This window comes from Acanthochromis polyacanthus, chromosome 22 (assembly GCF_021347895.1).
Source record: "Acanthochromis polyacanthus isolate Apoly-LR-REF ecotype Palm Island chromosome 22, KAUST_Apoly_ChrSc, whole genome shotgun sequence".
NCBI lineage: Eukaryota > Metazoa > Chordata > Actinopteri > Pomacentridae > Acanthochromis > Acanthochromis polyacanthus.
This window is the reverse complement of record NC_067134.1, coordinates 11,312,494-11,336,644: the sequence shown is the minus strand read 5'-3', so window position 1 is coordinate 11,336,644 and position 24,151 is coordinate 11,312,494. Positions and strand designations below refer to the sequence as shown.

Sequence of the window (24,151 nt, the reverse complement as noted above, 5' to 3'; positions counted from 1 at the left end):
GTGGAGCTTCGGCTGATTCTGCCATCAGACACTGAAAGGACGCTGCTAATTCGGTAAATTAATGTTTATTTTCTTATCAGTGTGGCAGAATAAGCCGAAGCTCAACGGTGACATGGCTTCACTTCAGCCGTGCTGGGAGCTGGTGTCAGGCAGGACTCCTGTGTTCAGAATCCCCGCCCAGAGCAAACTGATTTGCATTTTTCCTTTTCTTGGTGGACTGAGGAAATATAAAGGGAAATAAATAAATAAATAAAAGGAAAAAAACAGAAACGGTAAAAGCAAAGACAAAATTTTCCTTTTTATTTATGTATTTATTTATTTCTCTTTATATTTCAACCCGGTCTCACGGGGATTCGTGAAACTGTCACGTAAGTTTTAGTTTCGGTTTCGTGCGCACCAACACGATTTCGTCATGTTTTTCGTGCCGCTCACCACGAAATGTTTTTCGCTGTGGTAATCACATCTGAAAGTGGTTTATACCGGCGGATTCATGACGATCTAAGCTGTCCATCGGCGTATACTGCTTGTGTGATCGTGTTTGCGTCCGCCGGCCGCCGGACATTCTTGAAATTCCTCTGCAAATTGGTAAGTGTACCACCGGCTTATGGTTAGGTTATGGTTATGGTTATGGTTAGGGTTATGTTTAGGAACGATGTCATGCAAAATATAGCGTTGGATTCGCCACGGTTTTACATTAAAAATATAATATACACATTCTTTTGAAATACGTTCTGAGTGGCACGAAAAGTCCGCCGTTTAAAATACATTGGTGCGCATTTCGTGGTGAGCGGCACGAAAAACATAACGAAATCGTGTTGGTGCACACGAAACCGAAACTAAAACTTACGTGACAGTTTCACGAATCCCCGTGAGATCGGGCTCTATATTTCCACATTTATTTATTTAATTATTTATTTCTCTTTATATTTCCACATTTATTTATTTATTTATTTATATTTTGATTTGGCACTCCTGTGACTCCATATGCAAAACATTGTGCAATGAACAAAAAAAACAGACAACAGGGGTACAAAATTGAAACATACAATAGGTTGTTAGTATTGTGTGTGTGCGGGAGTGTAGGGGTGAGCGTGTACATGTGTTAGTTTGTGGTAATTTCCTGGTGGTTGTTTAGCTGGTTATAACAATAAAAGTAACATCAGAGATAATGAGGAGGGCTTAAGCAGAGGCAGTGTTTTAAACAGTAATGTCATAATAATAAATCACTAAAAAAATAAAAAATAAATAATATAATAATAAGCAGTAAACCAAGGCAGCAAAAACAAACAAAAAAAAAAAAAAACAGGCAAGAACGTAGGCTTTTCTGGAGTGGAAAATAAATAGTTGCAAATGGATGAAACACTAGAGGAGCTGGTCAACAAATTAGTTTTGTAGGAAATTTATGAGTATGGTTTGAAATTGGGGGGGATCCATTGTCATAAAATCAGGTATTGTTGATTGGTACTCTGTAAGAATATGGTCAGATAAGAATTTTTTCCATTGGGGTATGCTTATTGACGTTTTTGATTTCCAGTTAGTGAGTATGGTTTTCTTGGCGATGGTTAGGGCTGTCAGCAGGAGTTGAGTGTATGAAGGGTTAAGTGTGGTGGATGATATATCTCCCAGTAGGCAGAGTGAGGGGGATAATGGGATGTGGCAGTCCAGGAGGGCAGAGAGTGATTCTGTCACCTGTCTCCAGAACAGGAAAACAGGTGAACAGAACCAAATGGCGTGAATGTAGCTGTCTGTAATGTTTTGGGTGCAGTTAATACATTTGTCTGAAATTGAGGTGAATTTTGAGAGTTTCTGTCTTGTAAAATGTGTTCTGTGTATTATTTTGTATTGTATCAATTGTAGATTTGCGCTTTTTGACATGGTATAGATGTTATTGCAGATCTTTGTCCAGAAACTGGCATCAGGAGACAATTGTATGTCATGTTCCCATTTGTGGTGTGGGATGGAGATTGTTTTGTCTGATTTAGTTATTATTTGATATATTTTGGCTGTGAGTTTTTTTCTAGATTTGATTTGGAGAAGTTCTGAAGGTACTGGGGGTAATTCAAGATTTATACTTCTGGTTTTGTAAGAGGATGTGATTGAGGATTGTAATTGAAAATATTCTAAATACTGTGTTCTCCTGATGCCAAACCTCTGGACAAGATATGGAAACCAGTGTGTTATTCTGAAAGATGTGCTCTCACTGTGTGATGCCTTTCTCTGCCCATGTGCGAAAGTGTAAGGATTTTTTGTTCATTAGAAGATCCAGATTATTCCATATAGGTGTTAGTCTAGAAGGCGCTAATGTGGAGTTAGTGGTTTTGTGGAGTTTCCACCAGGCTGTCAGAGTGGAGGATATTGTTGAGATTTTGAAGCATGGATGTTGTTTTATTGAAGTACTGCAGAATGGTAAAGCTGAAAGTAGAATGTTTTGACAAAATGTTTCTTCTATTTCTTGCCAGGTCCTGTCAGATGGAGTGGGGTGTGTCCATTTGTATATATATTGTAAACTGATAGCTAATGAATAATGAAAAACATGAGGAGCATTGAGACCTCCTTGTGATCTGGGTTTTTGTAATGTGGAGAGTTTGATTCGTGGGGTTTTATTTTTCCAGTAAAATGATGCTATTATTGAATCAAGAGATTTAAACCAGGATTGATTGGGAAGAATTGGGATCATAGACAGAAGGTAAGTGATTTTTGGCAGAATGAACATTTTTATTGCCGCTATTCGACCTATGAGTGATAAAGGGTGATTTTTCCACCGGTTAAGGCTGTCTGTTATTGTTTTGATGAGAGGAGTGAGGTTTAAATTGACCAACTCTGACAGCCTGGGGGAAATATTAATGCCTAAGTATGTAATGTAATTTGTGCATATCGGAATAGGTGGTGTATGGGCTGCCACATTCCAGTCGTCCCCCCGTACTGGGAGTATAACAGATTTATGAAAGTTGATGGAATAGTCCGAGATATGTGAATATGTTTTTATGAGAGATATTGTTTCTGTAAGAGAGGTGTATGGTTGCTGAAGGTAGAGGAGTATATCATCAGCATATAGGCTTATTTTATGATGTGCAGTGGGAGTTTTTATTCCTGTGATACCTGGATTTTGGCGGATTGCAGCAGCGAGAGGTTCTATGAATATGGTGAAGAGAAGGGGAGAGAGTGGGCATCCTTGCCTAGTTCCTCTGTACAATGTGAATGGTTGTGATGTTCGTCCATTAGTTAGTACTGTGGCAGTGGGAGAGGTGTGTAAAATGTGAATCCAGTTTATAAATGACTCTCCAAAGCCGAATGTTTGGAGAGTAGATGTTAAAAATGACCAGTTAACTCTGTCAAATGCTTTTTCTGCATCAAGTGAGACTATGATTGTTGGTTGTTGTTGTTGTGATATCGAATATTCCAGTAAGTTGAACAGTCTGCGTGTATTGTTTGAAGAGTGTCTACCTTTTATAAATCCAGTTTGATCTGAATGAATTATGGACGGAATTACTTTTTCTAAACGGTGGGATAATGTCTTGGTGATTATTTTGAGGTCGACGTTGATAAGTGATATGGGGCGGTAGCTAGATGGTATGGTTGGGTCTTTATTAGGTTTAAGAAGAAGTGAGATTATGGCGGAATTCATATGGTTGGGTAATCTTGATATTTCTGTTATTTCTGTGTTAACTCTTTGAAAAAGTGGATTGAGAATAGACCAGAAATGTTTATAGAACTCAGCAGGAAAGCCATCAGGACCAGGTGATTTATTGTTTGGCATTAATTTGAGTGCCTTCTCGAGTTCTTTATCTGTTATTGGTGAATCAAGCATTAATTGTTGTTCTTGAGTTAATTTTGGAAGCTCAATGTCATTGAGAAATGTGTTTATATCGTTTTGAAATGTGTCATTTTCAGATGAGTATAGTTTTGCATAAAAATCTTTAAATATTTTGTTAATCTCTATTGGGGGTTGTGTTGGCTTCCCTGCTGAGTTCTGTATGCTAACAATGCGTGTTTTTTCCTGATTTTGTTTGATTTGGTTTGCCAGATATTTACTGGACTTATTGCAGTGTTGAAAAGCTTCTTGACGGAGTCTTTGTATCATAAATGTTGTTTTTTTATATATTGTATCATTTATTTGGAGTTTATATTGCCGCAGTTCTGTTTCAGTTTGTTCTGTAGGATTATTTGCATTAATGATTTCGAGTTGTTTAATTTTACGTTCCAATTTTGATTGTTGTTGTTGTTCTTTTTTCTTTCTGTATGTGGAGTATGAAATGAAGCTTGTGTCTTCATTGTACAGCTGACTCCTTCTTGGACGTCCCTTCGTTCTGCCCCTAGTCATGCTGCTATAGGCCTAGGCTGCTGGGGGACTTTTCTTGACGCACTGAGCCCTTCTCTATCTACCTTTACATTTAATATGTATACCGTTATTGCAGTACATTCACTCTGTTTCCCCCTGTGCTATTTCTCCGAGTGTCCCTGGTCCCAGAGCTGGATGCTTCAGATCTGCGGTCGATGTTCCACCAGCTGGTCCAGTCTCCACCATGTCCACTGTGGGATGCTGCTACTGACCTTCCACCAGCCCTCTGCTTCCAATTCCCTTTTTCCACGAGTCAACTCTGCATCGCCTTCAATATACTGTTATGCTAACTTACATACTGTTTGAATTTTACTGCTAGCTATATAAGGAGTATGTTTAATGTCAGAGCCGTACATCATAAGAGTAAACTATGAGTCAGTTTTCAATGTTAGCTTATACTTTGTCTGTGTCACATATCCTGTCATGCATGTATTCAAATGTGTGTTGTGTTTTCCTTGCTTTCTCACCCCTCCCTCTTCTCCCATCCCTCCCCCTTGCCCTCTTCTGTCCTTCTCAACCCGCCCGGCCAGCAGGCAGATGGGTCCCCCCTATTTAGAGCCGGGTTCTGCTCGAGGTTTCTTCCCTGTTAAAAGGGTGTTTTTCCTTGCCACTGTCGCCTTTGGGCTTGCTCTGGGGGTCAGGCATATGGGTTCTGTAAAGCGTCTTGAGACGATTTGACTGTAATTGACGCTATATAAATAAAATTGAATTGAATTGAATTGAATTGAAAATGATTATTCCTCTTAAAACTGCTTTCCCCGTTTCCCATAGAACCGATGGTGATGACTTTGGGGAATCATTTATTTCTAGAAAGGATGCCCACTCTCTTTGAATTAGGTTATTGAAGTCCTGATCTTTTAAAAGAGAAGTACTGAAGCGCCATCTAGGGGGTGTAATCATTCTATCAAGGTGAATTTGATTCAAGGTGAGAGTAACGGGTGCATGATCACTTATTATTATGGGGTGGATTGTGAAATTTGAAAGTTTTGGCAGAATAGAATTGCTAAGGAGAAAGAAGTCAATACGTGAATATGATTTATGGACTGGAGAGAACAATTTCTTTGGACTGTGATGGTCCGAGGGCCAGTAACCTCCTAAGTTAATTTATTTAATTGTTGGAGAGTTACTGCACCAGCTCTCCATCTATCGGGTTCTTCTAACAACCCAGTGAGATCTGACCCAGATGGGATCTCAAGAACGTTCAAGCTGGTATTCGAGGAAAATTCGCCTGGCTTCTTTCTGTCTCCATCTAAACGTGTATCCCGCTTCCTCTGATTATTAATTTAACTGAGTATCCACTTTTGAATGGTTAAATTAATTTACCAGTCATGTCTGTTAACGGCAGCTTTTCCTCTTAACAGATTTCGCACTTGGTAAGTTGCTAGGTCAAAGTTTAGAGGTTTGGACATGAATAACCTTTTTGTTGTTTGGACCAACAAAAACTTTGTTATAGTCTTCTCTGGTGTCATTCCTTTGGAGGTGATAGAGTTCAGTAATGTTCCTTCAGTCAGTGTTATTTTTAGATCACAGTTCTGTAATCCTCAAACAGCGCAGTAAGAGCAGTCCTTCAGTCCATAATCCCAGTAGAACAGATATTCCTTTGCAGATCATGTTGAATCACCCGTCCAAAGTTATGTGGTAAAATCCCTCATGCTCAGAACTGTTGTCTGGTTTGCATCAAGTGACTACCCCACAACAACTCCCAACAAATATATTCCAACAGGTGCATTTTATAACATCACTGCTTCTCTTCAAAATTTGCATATGCGGTGACATTATATTCAGTCTACATACGTGATGACAGCATGCATCCTCCCCCCTCCTCACTTGTGCACTTCCCCCATCCACAAACTTCATGGCCCCCGCATGTTCCGGATGAACCAAAACCACCTGTTTAACCCTTTCATTCAGTCTATTCATATATTTGGTTCATCTGCAGCCCAGCACAGGCTTCCGGTCGAGAAACAGGAGAAGCTGATGTCAGCGTCTAACTCTCACTAACACCCACACTGTACATTTCTGCACAATGCGCACAGACTTACAAGAAATCCCCCCAAAATCTATACAGAGCTAATGAACCTTTACGGTGAGCATTTAATACACGTTTATTTTAGCTCCAGACTACTTGCTCCATTACCAAGTTAGTAATCTCTTGGTTTCACTGATCTCCATTTCATAGTGAGCAAAACCTTCAAAGCATTCCCATTTTCATAGTAATAAAAACCTTAACCACATTAATCTCCTCTGGTAACCAAAGCCCTCACTGTGAGCAGTGAGGTGCTGCCCGAATGTGGTTACTTCAAAACACAATCAAACAGTCCACTTTATTGCAATGAGACTCTCCTGTGACTCAGTTGCTACTAAACCAGGATTATAAAAGACAAGTATTTAAAATAATCATCTCATCACTTTACAGTGAGGCACTCTTCTGATTTTTACACCGTTTCAAAATTTAAAGAAGAAAAAAATAGGCATTTGGGTAGTTCACACAGATTCATCAGGTTATAGCATTATTAGATTATAAATCACAGGTTATAATATCATACTGTGTTCCCTTATTTTGCTGTCACTCGGCCAGAGACCCATTCTTATGGCTGACTCGGGGATCTCATACCTGTATGATTCTTGACAGACTTTAAATGTATTTTTTATAATCCTGTTAAATGTTGAGTAGAATAAAGCAGATAAAAAAATAAACAGATGATATAATGTATGTTTGTAATGAAGAACTCAGAGTCAGGATTTTTAGTTCTCATTTCATCACTAGAACAGGACTTAAAGACTCAAGTCAGGATCAAGTCTGGCTGCACAAAAACATGATTTTCACTGGACAATAATGTGTGAAAGTCTGTCAGCAGTTTGGAGATTCACTGCTTCCTCTCTCATTTCACACTTTGTGCAGCTCAAATGCTTTTAGTTCAAGTGAGCGTCAGAGGAACACCACAACCTGATTTTCACTCAACATTTGACTGGAAAAAGACACAAACACCACATTTGGCTCCTGGAATAATCACAACTTCCATCTCTGAAGAGGAACAAGTTTACAAGGAATCATTTAGAAGGATTTTACAAAGAAACACATTTAATCCATGAATGTGAAAAGATGTTTGTGAGGGACAGAGTCATGGAGAGACTCAACTATCTGTTCAACACTGTTTCTCTACCAGGAGGAGACTCTGGAGACTCAACTCAGCACAGAAACACTGAGGAGGAACCAGACGACCAGCCCCAGAACCCAAATCCAGGATAGAGAGGTTGAGTGAATGTGGTGTTGAAGGTGTGGAGGTGGATCAGAGAGTCAGAGGAGACTCTGTAGAAGGACAGAATTCCAGCAGGAACGTCCACATAAACTGAAACTCTGTGAGAGACTGAGGAGGACCTGATGGGTGTTTTACTGTTATTGTGTCTGACAGAGTAACCACCATCAGAGCAGTACAGACACCAGGACTGATCATTCCATCCAAACGTGCAGTCATCACTGCCTGTTTTCCTTCTGATTCCTGTGTAACTCACTGAAATATCAACCATTCCTCTCCACTCCACCTCCCAGTAACAGCGACCAGTCAGACCAGTTGTACACAGCAGCTGCCACCAGGAGTCAAACCTGTCTGGATGATCAGGATACGACTGATCCTCCTCCACATGTGTCACCTTCCTGTTGTTGTCAGACAGTTTGAGTTCTCTGTGTACTGTGTTTGTGTCGACTGTGAGTTGACAGGAATCTGATGGAGAGAACAAACACAACACAGCTGCAGTTATTGATGGATCATGTGATCAGTATTAAACCTTTGATGATGACCTCAGAGATGTGACACTTTGAAGATGCTTGAATGTGCTGCTTTGTTTCCATCAATACATTAAAACACACTTACACTTCCTCAGACCTGGTGTCAACCATCGGACTCCAGCAGGCGTCACCCTAAAAGGAGGAGGACGGTCAGAGCAGCAGCGACTCTTTCAGCAGCACACATGGACATTACATGGCTCTCACACTGTTCCACTGATAAAGGACCAGTCCAACATGGAGACACAGACACCTGAATGCTGCATCTCTAAAGTCCTGTCCTGTGCTCATCACGTTCCAGCTCAGTTTACACTCATTATTCAGCTTTACTCATTTATGGTTCTTCTTTTCATGGAGCTAGGCTAACAGTTCACCTTTCTCCCTGTCTTTGAGCTAAGCTAGGCTAACAGTTTCCTCTTTTTCCAGTCTTTATGCTCAGCTAGTGTTACTGACCCAGTTTCGTCGGCTTCTCGACCATAGTTGGACAGCCTCATGTAAACGCAAGCTCGCTGTTGGCAACAAATTGTATTCAGAGTCTGGACCAACTCTGCGGTGGAGAATGAGGAACTTTATTCAAGCCCTGCAGCACACTGTACACACACTCAGCTTCTCCAGAACACACTTGGATCTACTTCTCTGTTTGGACCAGAACATGCCCTGTGACTACAGACCCGAATAGAAATTTCTGGGCTCCGATTATTCGGCCTGTTTAATGACGAATATCTGAATATTCGATTTGATTCCCAACGTCTGACAAGGGGAGCGAGCCGAATATTGGGATCGGTTCATATCTCAACATTCGATAGGGGGACACGTCGGGCGAATTGACGAGACGAATACCGATGACGAGAAATTGTCCGACGGGGGTGATCAGGATTTTTGGATTTCAAAAGAAAAATTTGGATACCACCATCAAGACCAAATACTCAGATATTTAGGTGCAGCCCAACACCATACTCATCACCCTTCTTCAGCTTCACTGTTCTTCTCCCTTCCTACCACTGCAGCACTTCCTCTGACGTCTCACACACCCTGAAACCTACCAATGGAAAGGAGCAGGCTTGGCCTGAAACACTAGATGATAGTTTCCTGACAGTGTCTGTCTATCTGTACCTGAGAGTTTCCAGTCTACAGTGTTGATCCTCCACTCATTCATGCTTTCTCTGTTCATAGAGCTGGGCTAACAGTTTACCCTGCTTCTTGTCTTTGAGCTAAGCTAGGCTAACAGGTTCCCCTTCCCTTCAGTCATGGTGTGTAGCTGAGCTAACAGTGTTCTTCTGCTTCCTGTCTTTGTTGTGAGCTACGCTAATAGTTTCTTGAGTGCATCTGTCTGTCTGTACCTGAGAGTTTCCAGTCTACAGTGTTGATCCTCCACTTTAGCTCTCAGCATCTTCTCTCCTGAGTCTCCTGGATGGTTGTAGCTCAGGTCCAGCTCTCTCAGATTTGAGGTCTTCAAGCTCAGAGCTGAGGCCAGAGAAGCACAGCCTTCCTCTGTGACCAGACAGCCTGACAGCCTGCACACACAAAACAACACAAACCTGATGGACAACACTTGGCTGGATGTATCTCACTCTCTTTTCTTCTTTGTCTTTCAGATACATTTTGCTGCACATTTCATACGTCTCAAGCAAATCAACAATCTCAACAATGATTAGTGGGATTTAATCATGTCAAAAATAAACCCTGACAAAGTCCTGCACAAGTTCAGTAAAAGTTCATTTGATGAATCCCATCAGCAGAAATGATTGTACTCAGGTTAGCTGTTTATCTACTGATAGAAATCACATCAGTTTCAAAGTGTGAGTCCTGACCTGAGAGCTTCCAGTTTACAGTGTGGACTCTCCAGTCCAGCAGAAAGACTCTTCACTCCTGAATCCTGCAGGTTGTTGTTAGTCAGGTCCAGCTCTGTCACACTGGAGGACTGGGAGCTGAGGACTGAGGACAGAGCTCCACAGCTTCTCTCTGACAGATTACAGCCACTCAGTCTGAAGAGACAAAGAGAAGAAGATAAATAATACATTTAGTCCATTATTTTCTATCCTGCTGTAAAGACAGCAGTGAATTTAACAACAAATACATCCCACTATGTCCAGAATACAACAGCACTGAGGACAGTCCTCTGCAATAGTATTTAAATGTGAAAATAATCCAAAGTGTAGCACATTACAGTATTCAGATTACTTTGAAGTTCAGCAGTGAAGTATTTCATCTGATTAAAAAACAAACTGACAGTTTAGATGTTTTTTTAATATTTTTTTAAATTTCTTTTTTGTTTAGTTTTTTTTTTAGTTTTCAAAGTGTGAGTCCTGACCTGAGAGCTTCCAGTTTACAGTGTGGACTCTCCAGTCCAGCAGAAAGACTCTCCACTCCTGAATCCTGCAGGTTGTTGTCAGTCAGGTCCAGCTCTGTCACACTGGAGGACTGGGAGCTGAGGACTGAGGATAGAGCTCCACAGCTTCTCTCTGACAAATTACAGCCACTCAGTCTGAAGAGACAAAAAGGAGATTATACTGATGAAACAGCAGCAAAATGAAAAAGGATCTTCAGTCTTGTGGGATATCTATGATATTTCTAAATGGAGTTTTTATCCTAACTGTTTTATCCTAACTGCTTGGTTTTATAGAATCACATTCCTAATGTTTCACATTGCCTATGATGATGAAAAAATACTGGATAAGGGAGGTATGCAAGAGTGGAAAAGTACGCACTGAAAAGTTATGATGGAGACTTTGTTTCAAGATTGCGCTAGAAGACTCTGTTCCACAGATAAGAACAACCAACACGGTCTCACGGGGATTCGTGAAACTGTCACGTCAGTTTTTGTTTCGGTTTCGTGCGCACCAACACGATGTCGTCATGTTTTTCGTGCCGCTCACCACGAGCGAAACCCGCTGTGATAATCACATCTGAAAGTGGTTTATACCGGCGGATTCATGACGATCTAAGCTGTCCATCGACGTTTGCGGCCGCCGCGAAACCCGCTGTGGTAATCACATCTGAAAGTGGTTCATACCGGCGGATTCATGACGATCTAAGCTGTCCATCGGCGTTTGCGGCGGCCGCGGCGGCCGCCGGACGTTCTTTAAATTCCTATGCAAATTCGGCGGATTCATGACGATCTAAGCTGTCCATCCGCGTTTGCAGCCGCCGCCGCGGCCGCCATTGCAGCCGCCGGACATCCGGCCACCACCGCGGCCGGATCGCATCTGAAAGTGGTTTATACCGGCGGATTCATGACGATTTAAGCTGTCCATCGGCGTTTGCGGCCGCCACTGCGGCCGCGGCTGTGGCTGGATGTCTGGCGGCCGCAATGGCGGCCGCGGACGCAAACACCGATGGACAGCTTAAATCGTCACGAATCTGCCGAATTTGCATAGGAATTTAAAGAATGTCCGGCGGCCGAAGCGGCGGCCGCAGCGGCCGCCGCAAACGCAGATGGACAGCTTAGATCGTCATGAATCCGCCGGTATAAACCACTTTCAGATGTGATTACCACAGCGGGTTTCGCTTGTGGTGAGCGGCACGAAAAACATGACGACATCGTGTTGGTGCGCACGAAACCGAAACAAAAACTGACGTGACAGTTTCACGAATCCCTGTGAGACCGGGCTGGAACAACTGCTTTGGTTTCAAGGCTCAGAGCACAGCAACCAAGAGCAGGAGCAAAACAAGATGGCGGCTCATATGCAAAGGAGGGGGTCAGATGTGCAGAACACAGCCAATCAGAAGAAAGAAACACCCTGAATGCTTATGCACCTGTGAAACTAGATATACTGTAAGGCTGGGTCAGGGGAAGAACAGCATGTGAGGCTTCGTGAACTGACAAGAATCCTGTTGTTCTCAGGAATATAATTTTTTTTACCCAGAGCTCTATATGCTATATTCAATCTACTGTTAAAGACACATGTTTAATGAGACCTAAATACCTTCTCCTATCGCTTTTTCAACGAATGCGTAGGACATAGTCACACATAGTCTGTTTTCCTGGCAAATTGAGATTTTGCTCCAACAGTCTCCAACTACTTACACAACTTTCTTGGAGGCTTTGACCACTGGCAGCAGCCTCAGAAGAACCTCCTCTGAAGCAGAGTATTTCTTCAGGTCAAACATGTCCAGATGTTCTCCTGATGACAGTAAGATGAAGACCAAAGCTGACCACTGAGCAGGAGACATTTCATCTGTGGACAGACGTCCTGATCTCAGAGACTGTTGGATCTCCTCCACTAGAGAAACATCGTTCAGTTCATTCAGACAGTGGAACAGATTGATGTTTCTCTCTACAGACACATTCCCACTGATCTTCACCTTGATGTACTCCACTGTTTTCTGATTGGTCTGTGAGCTACTTCCTGTCTGTGTCAGCAGGCCTCGTAGGAGATTCTGATTGGTCGGCAGTGACAGACCCAGGAGGAAGCGCAGGAACAAGTCCAGGTGTCCGTTTGGACTCTGTAAGGCCTCGTCCACAGCTCTCTGGTAGAAAACTGTTGGATCAGGTGTGTTGGAGGTTGTTTGTTGTTCTTCTAGCAGGTTGATTCCAGAGTTGATGAAGGTCTGATGGACATGAATAGCAGCCAGAAACTCGTGAACACTCAGATGAACAAAGCAGAACACCTTGTCCTGGTACAGCCCTCTCTCCTCTTTAAAGATCTGTGTCAACACTCCAGAGTACACTGAGGCTGCTTCCACATCGATGCCACACTCTGTCAGGTCAGACTCATAGAATATCAGGTTTCCTCTCTGCAGCTGATTAAAAGCCAGTTTTCCCAGAGACTCAATCATCCTCCTGCTGTCTGGACTCCAGTGTGGATCTGTCTCAGCTCCTCCATCATACTTGACCTTCTTGACCTTGGCCTGAACCACCAGGTGGTGGATGAACATCTCAGTCAGGGTTCTGGGCAGCTCTCCTCCCTCTCTGCTTCTCAGCAGCTCCTCCAGGACTGTAGCAGTGATCCAGCAGAACACTGGGATGTGGCACATGATGTGGAGGCTTCGTGATGTCTTCATGTGGGAGATGATGCTTCTGGCCTGCTTCCCATCTCTGAATCTCTTCCTGAAGTACTCCTCCTTCTGTGGGTCGGTGAACCCTCTGATCTCCGTCACCATGTCCACACAGTCAGGAGGGATCTGATTGGCTGCTGCAGGTCGTGTGGTTATCCAGAGGCGAGCAGAGGGAAGCAGATTCCCCCTGATCAGGTTTGTCAGCAGCACATCCACTGAGGTGGACTCTGTAACATCAGTCAGGACCTCGTTGTTGTGGAAGTCCAGAGGAAGGCGACATTCATCCAGACCATCAAAGATCAACACAACCTGGAAGTCTTCAAAGCTGCAGATTCGTGCTGCTTTGGTTTCACTGAAGAAGTGATGAACAAGTTCCACTAAGCTGAACTTTCTCTCTTTCAGCACATTCAGCTCTCTGAAAGTCAATGGAAATATGAAGTGGATGTCCTGGTTGCTTTTGTCTTCAGCCCAGTCCAGAGTCAACTTCTGTGTTAACACTGTTTTCCCGATGCCAGCCACTCCCAGTGTCATCACTGTTCTGATTGGTCCATCTCTTCCAGGTGAGCCTTTAAAAATGTCTTCTGCTGTGATGATTGTTTCTGCTCTGTCTGATTTCCTGGATGCTGCTTCAATCTGTCTGACCTCATGTTCATCATTGACCTCTGCAGTCCCTCCCTCTGTGATGTACAGCTCTGTGTAGATCTCATTCAGGAGTGTCGGCTGTCCTGCTTTTGCAATGCCCTCAAACACTCTCTGGAACTTCTTCTTCAGACCACATTTAAGTTCACGTCCACAAACTGCAGGAAGTTCTGAATGAAAACACAAGAAAGAAAGAGTGAAGTAGAAGTAACCTGGATATTAAAGCACCAAAGTACCAATAAAGTGAAGGTGGCAGTTTGTCCCCTAAATACAGATTGTGTGAATATATTGTGAGACTTTAGTAAATGTTCTGTTGATCAGCAGCTTCAGTCTTTATACAAATCCTCTTACTGCTCTGCAGACAGTCAGCCAGCTTCTCCTGCTTCATCCTCCTCAGGAACAACACTGTGATCTGCTGAAACATCTCTCTGCTGCTCCTCTGCTCTTCATCATCATCCTCCAACTCCTCCTCATCCTCCCTCTGACTCTCTGAGCATTCTGGGTAATCTGGACTCACTACCTTCTGCATCTTCTTCAGCTCCTTCTTCACAAAAGTCACCATGTTGTCCTCCAGCAGCTGGAACTGAGAAATGTGTCAATGAGTCCATCAGAGTCAAATCATGGAGCCAAACATCAGATCCATGTTGGACACACTGACAGTCCACTGGTCTACAAAGAGCAGCATGGGGACGCCTGAATACAACAGATGGAGAACAACTTGTTGTCCATGAACTCACCATGAATATGGAGTCCAGGTCATGCTGCTGGACAGACTGAGCTCTGGGAACTTCTAAGTTTTGCTGCTCAACTCTGTGGATCAACATCAACAGTTAACTCTCACTTTATCAAACACCAGCTGAAGGTCCATGATGTTCATTAGAGATTCCAACATTAAGTCTGTTTTCCACTGCTGCACATAGAAGCTAACATATAGGCTAACATACAGGCTAACAAGGCTTATCTGATCACAGAACTGAAGTTTTTTTCAAGTAAAACTATTTCTTGATATTTTATTGAACTCAGAAACTCAAAAGTCAGAAAGGACAACAAGAACCATTTTTCTGTCCTCTCCATCCTCTTCCAGCATCAGTAATCTCCATCAACAATGTAGAATTAACCCTATAGGCTAACATATAGGCTAACATGTAGGCAAACATAGAGGCTAACATGTTAGCTTATATAAGATAACATGTTAGCCTAACATATAGACTAACATGTAGGCTAACATACTGGCTAACAGGTAGGCTAACATGTAGGCTAACCTACAGGCTAACATACAGGCTCACAAGGCTCATAGGATCACAGAACTGGAGTTTTGTCCAGTAAAACTATTTCTTGATATTTTCGTGAACTCAGAGTTCTTGCTGTGATCCACCTGGTTCTGTTTTTAATGTCTCTGTGGATGATGTTCACGTTATTAGCATCACTTCTTCAAAACATTTGTTCTGTTTGATGAGGAGCCAATCTGCTATCAAACTAGCAGTTCTGCAACTTTGCTCTGAACATCTTACCCCTCTGTAGCAGGACCTGGTTCTCCTTTAAAATAGATAAAATCATCCTTAGACTGGTCACTCTTGAAGGACACACAGCTGGATGCAGGTCCAGGTCCAGAGGACTCAGGGCTCTGATGGATTCTGATGAATAGAGAGGAAGATCACCAGGAAGGAAAAATCATGTAGCAGAGTTTCAGAGTGATTTAATGATGGAACATATTTGGAACAATGACAGAACATTTGGCACAACAGTCAGTAGTTTGATTTCACAGCTTACTTCTTGGCAGCAGGAGATTGATGATCTTTAAAGTCAATGAGGCGACGCTTAGACCGGTCACTCTTTAAGGACACACAGCTGGATGGAGGTCCAGGTCCAGGTCCAGGTCCAGGTCCAGGTCCAGGTCCAGGTCCAGGTCCAGGTCCAGGTCCAGGTCCAGGTCCAGGTGGATTCCTGTCAATAATGATGCAGCAGTGATGTGATGCTGAGCTCTGACATGCAGCAGAGTCCTGGACAGTTAGAGATGGTGGTCTCACCTCTCAGCTTTGCTCTGGTTCTCCTGTTCCCCACACAGAGAGCTTTTAGAGGGAGGGACTCCCTCCTCTCTGTCCTCACACTCATCCATGATGCTCAACTCACAGCAGCTCTCACACACTTTCTACCTTCACCTGCACAGGAAACAAACATCATTGATTCACTGAAATCCTCCTGGAAAAGATCAGCTGCTGCACTTCTACTATCAGTCCAGCAGATGGAGTCATGGAGCAGCAGAGACTCACAGAGAAACCGAAAGTAAAAAAGACATGACGCAGTTTGTATTGTGAAGAAACATCAGCAGCTCATCAAACTGTAGGGTTGCCAACTCCCTGAAAAATAAATAAGGGACACCTCGCTGGCAGGGCTGGCCGACCCGATTGCCTTCACCCCTCCCAGCATGGTGAAATCTCTTTTTTTTGCCTTTTTTTGTGCGTGAAATGATTTTGAACCTTTTTTGAGTCAAACCTGAGTTTTTTTTTCCCTTTTATTGTGAAACCGTGTGACAAACAATAACAACAACAGTGATGTAGACAGTGAAGATACAATGAATGGAAATATTAAAAAAAGAGAGAGAAGTAGACAAATTCAAACAAACAGATCCAGCACAAAAAACAAACAAACAAAACAAAACAAAAACAAAAAACCTGCATTTGTCGATAAGTGGCAATTGTGTTTCAGTGATTTGATGTAAGTTAAATGACCATGAGTAATAATGTAGACTGGCGGGGACTTGATATGTGAGGAGGAAGAAGGGAACAAGAAAAAGCTAAAACAAAAAATAATAATAATTTTTAAAAAATAGAAAATAAAAATAAAAAAATAAACAAACAAATAAAGATAAAGAATAAAAATTGACGAACAAGCAGTGAGGAGTGAGGGGCGATGCACAACCTATAATATAATATTAAAAATAATGCTATGATATAATACGAAGAAGAATAAAATAATAATAAGATATCAACCATAATAATAGTAATAGTGATAACATCAACGGTGAATATAATGCAATAAGGTCTAGTGACGAGACAAACTGATAGTGTATAATATAATTTGTTTGAATATACTATTAATAATAATATATAACAATACTATATATGTTGTAATAAAAAAACAACGACCGAGCAATGAGTGGTGGGCGAGGGGATAAATCAGGGAGCCAGGGGGCGAGCAAATGACACCGCGCACCAGCCCGCGGTGGCACGCTCAGGCCCCTAACAAGAACAGGTGGGGCAGGGAAGCGAGTGAGAGCCCGCCCCCTCAACGTTCCCCCATTCTGCCAGTTTTTCCTCCCTGGGGAGGAAGTTTGTTGTCTGAGAAAGGCTACAATTATTTATTTATTATTATTATTATTGTTATTATTATTATTATTATTCAATTATTTATTTATTTATTTATATATATTTTAAATAATAATAATTATTATTATTATTTTTTTTTTAAAATAATTTCTTTCCCTTTAGGGATGGGTGGGGGCGTGAGCCACCCCCCGCCCACCATCCAACCAGTCCCACCAGGGGCACTGACATACCAACCGGGGGGGGGGGGGGGGGGGGGGGGGGGGCGGGCGCACTGCCACCGCCCGCGAAACCCCAGTCCCCCAGTCCACCCCCCACACACGCACCCCCATGCTCAGGTCATCGTCTCATCACCACAACACATAATTATATCTACTAGTTGTTATCATAATATTATCATATATAATAGAACAATAATAGTTAATAAAATAATAATAATCCAGTAAAGAAAAATAATAATAATAATAACAAAAGGATGAACTCAAATAGATAGTAAATATTTATACATAAATAATCTATTTAGGTTAAAGAGAGAGTGATAGTGAAAATGATAGTGAAAATGATTAAAAAAAAAAAAAGAAAAACCCACAAAAGTTCAATATAATAAACATCCCACTAAGAATATAAGCTATGAAATAATTATAGCCTATAGTGGTATTACTGATCTTAAATAAACAAATACTTGAATAAATGGATGAATTGAAAATAAATAAATAAGTGAATAAACAAAAATAAACAGATACATGAATAATACGTAAATAAATATATAAATAGATACATAAATAAATAAATAATATACCCTATATATTTTATATATACGGTTTATGTGATAATTATAACATATGGTAGTATTACCAATCTAGTAAAAAAAAGAAAAGAAAAGAAAAAAAGAAAAAAAATTAATATTATATCAAACAATGTAAATTATAGAAATGATATATATATATATATATATACACATATACATACACCTACACACACATGCATATATGCATACACACAGGAAGTAGCAAATTAGTAGTAATAGTGCTAATAATAATAATAACATAAAGAATCCAATTAAACAAACATAATTAAACAATAAGTGGATTAACTCAAATAGTATATGTTATTTATGCATAATATATCTATTGTATATTAATTAAATTAGATGTAAAGAGTCAAACCTGAGTTTAATTAGATGCATGTTTTTGAGTGATACAAATGTATGGAAAACAAATTATTATTCAACAATTTATTTTTTAGTGGAAAATAACAACCCATTCACACCTGACTAGGGCACTTAGCAAACCCTACTGTGTGAGGGAATGACCTAATGACTCCCATAATGAGGTTATGTTATTCACAATTTACCTCCTGCTACAACAGTGTACTGCTGGTTTAAGAAAAACACTAAAACAGAATTTGATTTTAATTTTTTGGTGGGAAAAAACTATGAAATTAAGCTTTTTTTCAGCTTTTATTTAATTGCACAGGGCAGTTCTCTCTCTGGGAACAAAGTGGCTGCTTCTATTGCTTCCTGGGAGGGTATGAGTAACTAGCATACGTCTGAATGACAGTGATCTGGAGAAGTTTGTTTGTTCATCACTGTAAAAAAACATCCTCTCAACTCTCTATCGTAACTATCAGGTAGCGATACTCCTTCCTGTTCAGTGCTAAAGTTATTGATCTGCATAAGCAGCACATGGCTAATTGAATATTCATGAGAAAACCACGGTCGAGCCGATTAGCATTCTAAAGGCTATCCAGGCTAGCAGCAGTGAAGACGTAAAGCTGATGGAGAGATAAAAAACAAAGGGACAGCACAAAACTACCAACAAACGGAGGACAACACCTAACTGTTACTGGACCGGAGGAGCCATTTTTCACAGCTGGATGTTTAAGTTTAAGATGAACAGCGGCTGCAGCTAAATTCATTGGCTTATGAAGATCATAAGATCGTCAATGGGTGAGCGACACAGTTCATTGAAAATGTAGAGTTTGTGTTGGTGTTTTGTTTGGAGGATATGTGGCTGTGAGCTGCTAATCAGAGTTTAAAGGCTATGGGCTAACTGGGAGTTTACTCAGGCTACTGGTGACTTAATGTGTGAAATGAAACCAAAGACAGATATGAAGCAGATTGTCATGCTGAATGATCTATTCTATCCAACTTGCAAGCAAATAGATGGAATTATGACTTTTCCAGTCATTTTGGAGTTGTGTTTGTGTGTGATCTGTGTTCACAGACGGGCTGGAGAAACAGGACGGTCAGCTCAGGCTGAGGTTTGGTTTGTTATCGTCTTAAACTCTGGTGAACTAAAATATGTGGCTCCAGCCTTGTTCTTGTGAGACATGATGCTGGATCAGTGTTCGTGTTTCTGTTTTGTTGCTGTTGATTATGCCCGGTAGTTGTTATTGACTGAATTCTGGAGTGTGGTCAGCTGCCAGAGTGTAGCGTGAGCTCTAGACCTATATATTTGAAAGTACTCTTGTGGTTCTGTAACATTTTGATTACAAGCATATTTGCCGCTGTCTCAGCAGGCAGCATTTGGGAGTAGACGCGCTGTTCCACCACAGTAATGGCGGCGCCCACAAATACGGGACAGTTGAGATCCCGTATGAGACAAATCAATTTAGCCCAATTTACGAGACGTCCCAGCTAATACGGGACAGTTGGCAACCCTATCAAACTGACTCAAGTCAGTCAATAATCTAATAGAAATATTGACTGATTGCAGTCAATTAATAACCTAATAATCATATTGATCCATGTTTAAATAGCAGTCATCCAAAGTTTGTGCTGAAATAAGAAGTGAACATGTAGAAACATGACAGAGCAGAAATAATCATTTAACTGAAGTTAAAGCAGCAAACAAAGCAAACTTACACTTTATTCAAAGCACTGAAGGAGAAGAAGAAGAAAGTTTCCAGTCCACTCCTGGACTATCAGATATCTGATCTGTTTACTGGAACCAGTCAGGACTCCACCTATGAGGAAGCAGCAGGCAGAGTTTCACAATAAGAGCACATTTTACAGGCTGATTCCCACTCATTTCACGTGATGGATTATTTCATCATTCAACCTTTTTCATGTCACTTAACATCCAACAGAACTTCTACAAACCCTGTGCTTCATGAAACCAGAAGCTCCCATCAGGCTGTAAATCCCTGACAGTTAACATTCCCTAGAATGGAATCACTGGGACAGAACCAACATCAGCAGAGATCAAACTAATGGACATTTCCCTCAACATGTCTGCTCTCGATCTCGTTTAATGCTGCTTTTAAGAAACATCTGAACATTTCTAGCATTTGGTTTCTTCAAAGTGTATCAGGTGAACTTTATTCCAGTTTAAATCTTTTCCCCTCTGCTCGACAGATCAGATCACAGGTTGTGATTGACAGAAGAACAACTCCTGTTTAGAACTGCCTGACAAACACAAATGATATTTACTGATAAAACACATTAATTTCAGCATCAGTTTGATAACTCCTGCTGGTTGGGAACACCGCAACATGTCTGAAGATTTGGTTTAAATTTATTTACAGAGTCAAAGTCACAACCAATAACATGAAATAACCCCCCAAAAATTAAAAAAATCACCTCAAAAAGGTACAAAAATCACTTTTAAAAATGCATTAAAAAAAACAAAAACAGATGAAATTTCCATGAAAACACTCAAAATTACGGAGCCCCAGAAGGGACCTGGAAGAAAAAAAAATCAAGAAGAATCCCGAGAAAGTCACGACGATCGGACATTACCTCTTCAGATTAGTGACCTGTCTTCATCGTAGTCACGGGCAACAGCGACTACATCTGAGAAGACAGGTAATTTTCAGAGCTGTTTTGATTCTTAACAGTGAACATGTCAGCGTTAGCTTAGCTACTTAGCTTTGACTATGTTTAAGAAGACAGATAGTAGTCAGAGATGTTTGGATTCTGAACAGTGAATCTGTTAGCATTAGCTTAGCTACTTAGCTTCGACTATGTTTGCAGCCGTTACATAGCGGTTAAACAAACGCAATAAGCTGATGACAATAGCTATTTTAATCTTTATAGATGGTCTTCAGGTTAATTGCAAAACAGAGGTCAGCTGTTGTTGTTGAGATCACACTACTGGATGCTACACAGTTATACCGGATTTCAGCTGAAGGCTGCTGTTCTGTCCAAACTGTCAAAAGACATTGACATTTTTCTTGTGATATGCCCTCCACTGTTGTTAGCTTTCGTTTCAATAAATTGAGATGAAGAAATCACTCTTGCATGCTTCTACTTAAATGCCCTACTTTCAAAGTTGATAAACTTTTTGCAAGTAGTGCATGTAGACACATCATGTAAGCACACTTCAATAATATATCTGCTGCAGTAATGCAGTTTATCCATACAGCTGGGTGTGACAGTTAAAAAAAAACAGTATATGTTGCTGATATGTTTAAGACTAAGAATCTGGTTGAAAAGCACAACTGATTATCTGTCAAAATGTGTGTAACAGAAATGTGCACTGAACACGGAATGAAGTCTCTGTAGATTATAGACAAAACATGCATCTCTCATCACAAATGTCTTTTATTAACCCAAAGTGCATGATCAAAAATACAAAACAGATGAAGTTAAATAATAATATTAATAATTTACAAAAAGGAAGATCTTTTTTCTAGAAAAGGCAGAAGTAGTGGAGAGTGCAGTTTATTTGTGTGACAGTCACTCCAGCACCGACACCATGCATCACATCAGTCCAACCAAGGTGTTTGAATTTCCATCCGTCCTCTGGATGTTCTCGCAAAAGTTTCTCGGGATTCTTCCTGATTTTTTTTCTCCATGTCCCTTCCGGGGCTCCATACAAAATAGCAACCAATGATATGAAATAACCTCAAAAAGACTGAAATCACCAGAGAGTACTGCCACTATCTGGAGCCAGCTACCACGGACATGGCAAAAGGAGACAGAATAGTTAAAAAAGAGAGACAAATTAAGAGACTAAATGGTGAAAGAAATGAAGGCGTGCATAGTTCAGATAGAGAAAGATGGTCCAGCTGGTCCTCATGGATGAATATTACTTAATTATTATATATCTGAGGAAGAATAACTACCTTTTAGGATTAAATATGATCTGATGGAGTTCATCTTTTCATCATAAGTAGACCTTAATTCTTCACAATATCCAGATATTGGAATTATAGAGTGAAAAATGGAAGAAATGTCCTAAATAAAGAGCATGAATCCTAAAAGCATTGTGTGTAATTGCAGATTACAAACAATGGGCCCTTTAGGTCTTAATGAAAGAATTTGAAAATGTCCGTATTCAGCTCTTATAGATCCATGTCGTCTTTATGCTGCACTGGCTTTGATCACTAATGGAAGTCATGAGTGTGAATGGAGATCCTTTTTCCACTTCTGTTTGACCACAAACATATGCTCCACACGATGTTCTTGTTCTACGTGTGTTGTTGAAAAATCAAACATTCAAAGCATTTCCATCCTACAACTGTTGCACTGACGTTCTGCTAATAAGAACAACTCATGTTTAGAATTGCCTGACAAACACAAATGATATTTACTGATAAAACATTGATTACAGCATCAGTTTGAGAACTCCTGTTGGTTGGGAACACCCCAACATGTCTGAAGATTTAGTTTTAGGGAATAAAGATATATTTAATGTTTTAATTGTGCTACAACAACGTTGTTTTTGAGTGAAAATACAATGAATGATTCAATCAGTTTTATGTTCTATAGATATAAAAGATAAAAACCAGTTTAAAGTGTATTTTACTCACATTCAGATGGAGAAAACAAGCTGTGACACCAAAAAGCAGAAAGCAGAATTCCTCTGAGGAACAGGTAGGGCTGTGATGTCACTGTTGTCAGGGCAACAAATCAGAAAAAAAATTTCTATCTGATCTGACAACACCACTTCACAGAGGGGAACGAGCTGCCAAGCCTAACAGGAGACAGCTACTCCAATCCAAAGAGATGTCACCAAACCCCAGAGAACGGCCACAACAGCAAGACAAACATGTTAACTACTGAAAACACAAACCAGGGACTAAACACCTCTAACAAGCACAATCAACATCATGGACACACCTGAGATTTCCTCTCACTCACTGATTGGCTGAAGGATCCAAAAGCAGACGCCCTGCAGCTAAAGCAGATCAAGCAGTTTTCTAACAGCCACTCCATCTGGAACATGAAGCAGAGCAAGAAAACAGCCTCATTGTAGAGCTCCTTATCTGGACCAGACTTTAGAATCTGCTGCTCTGACGCTTCTATAGCGGTTAAACAGGATTTTAGTAGTTTATGTTGATCTAACCGTCACACTTTTGGCCTCATAGTTTATTTTTGATTGTTCAGAGAAAAATCAGTTTGAAAGAAGTTAAAGTTCATAACTTCACATTGTTCATGATTTCTGTTTCTGAATTATTGTCTGTCTTCATTACCTGTAGAACGACTTTGTTCTATTCTTATGACTGTTACTGTGCATGAAAATATCATTTAATCATATTTTACTGGAGGAACATCTGAAGAAACCCAGATCCTCACTGACTGCTGGGAGACTCCACAGACAGAACATCAGCAGCTCCATCTTCAGCATCTTGGGCCTGATGTTTGAAAAGGTTTCTGTTTTACTTCCTGACAGGCAGAAGAAGAGCTCACCTGTATTCAGGTTCTGAGTACAGTAGTTGACATGAAATATTCTGTCTTGAATTATTGATGATGTTCAGCATCCAGAAGTCCTGCTGATCACATGAGAGAGAGTCTCTATATACTTTCTGTTAAGTTTGATTTATGACCCCTCTGTGTGCATACATTAGCATAAATTAAGCAGTGACATCAACAAAAAAATAGCATAAATTAAGAAAGAAATGACTACTACTACCAGTTGAAGGTTCACTTACCAACACGTCTGTGAAAGAGAGCCGGAAAGTAGTATAAGTTAAGCAATGCCATCATCATCATCACCAATTATCATAAATTAAGAAATGACATCTTTACGTGTTCCCACAGTCCTCCTACTACTATTACTGTGTGTCTGTATGAGTTGTTCTAACTGCATCTGTGTTGTGTTACATCGCAGTGTAACTTAC

At 40.8% G+C, this 24,151-nt stretch overlaps 2 protein-coding genes and 1 long non-coding RNA gene across 3 annotated transcripts in view; 1 reads left to right on the top strand and 2 right to left on the bottom strand.

Moving 5' to 3' along the window:
• LOC110969967 (NACHT, LRR and PYD domains-containing protein 12-like) overlaps positions 1–14,565 on the bottom strand; it is a 386,884-nt gene extending 372,319 nt beyond the window's left edge. Inside the window, exons 1-5 of the mRNA XM_051942204.1 lie at positions 14,498–14,565; positions 14,112–14,337; positions 12,151–13,930; positions 10,435–10,608; positions 9,935–10,108 (exon numbers count right to left, since the gene is read on the bottom strand). Coding sequence (XP_051798164.1) covers positions 9,935–10,108; positions 10,435–10,608; positions 12,151–13,930; positions 14,112–14,337; positions 14,498–14,500 — 2,357 coding nt within the window. The 5' untranslated portion in view covers positions 14,501–14,565. The remainder of the gene's footprint in view (positions 1–9,934; positions 10,109–10,434; positions 10,609–12,150; positions 13,931–14,111; positions 14,338–14,497) is intronic.
• Positions 1–24,151, top strand: part of LOC127531896 (NACHT, LRR and PYD domains-containing protein 3-like) — a 78,334-nt gene that overhangs the window by 19,555 nt on the left and 34,628 nt on the right. The window lies entirely within an intron of this gene.
• Positions 7,959–9,272, bottom strand: LOC127531905 (uncharacterized). Its single transcript, XR_007939140.1, has 3 exons — positions 9,237–9,272; positions 8,212–8,258; positions 7,959–8,061 (listed from the first exon to the last, which is right to left on the bottom strand). It is a non-coding gene; the product is annotated as an uncharacterized LOC127531905 (long non-coding RNA).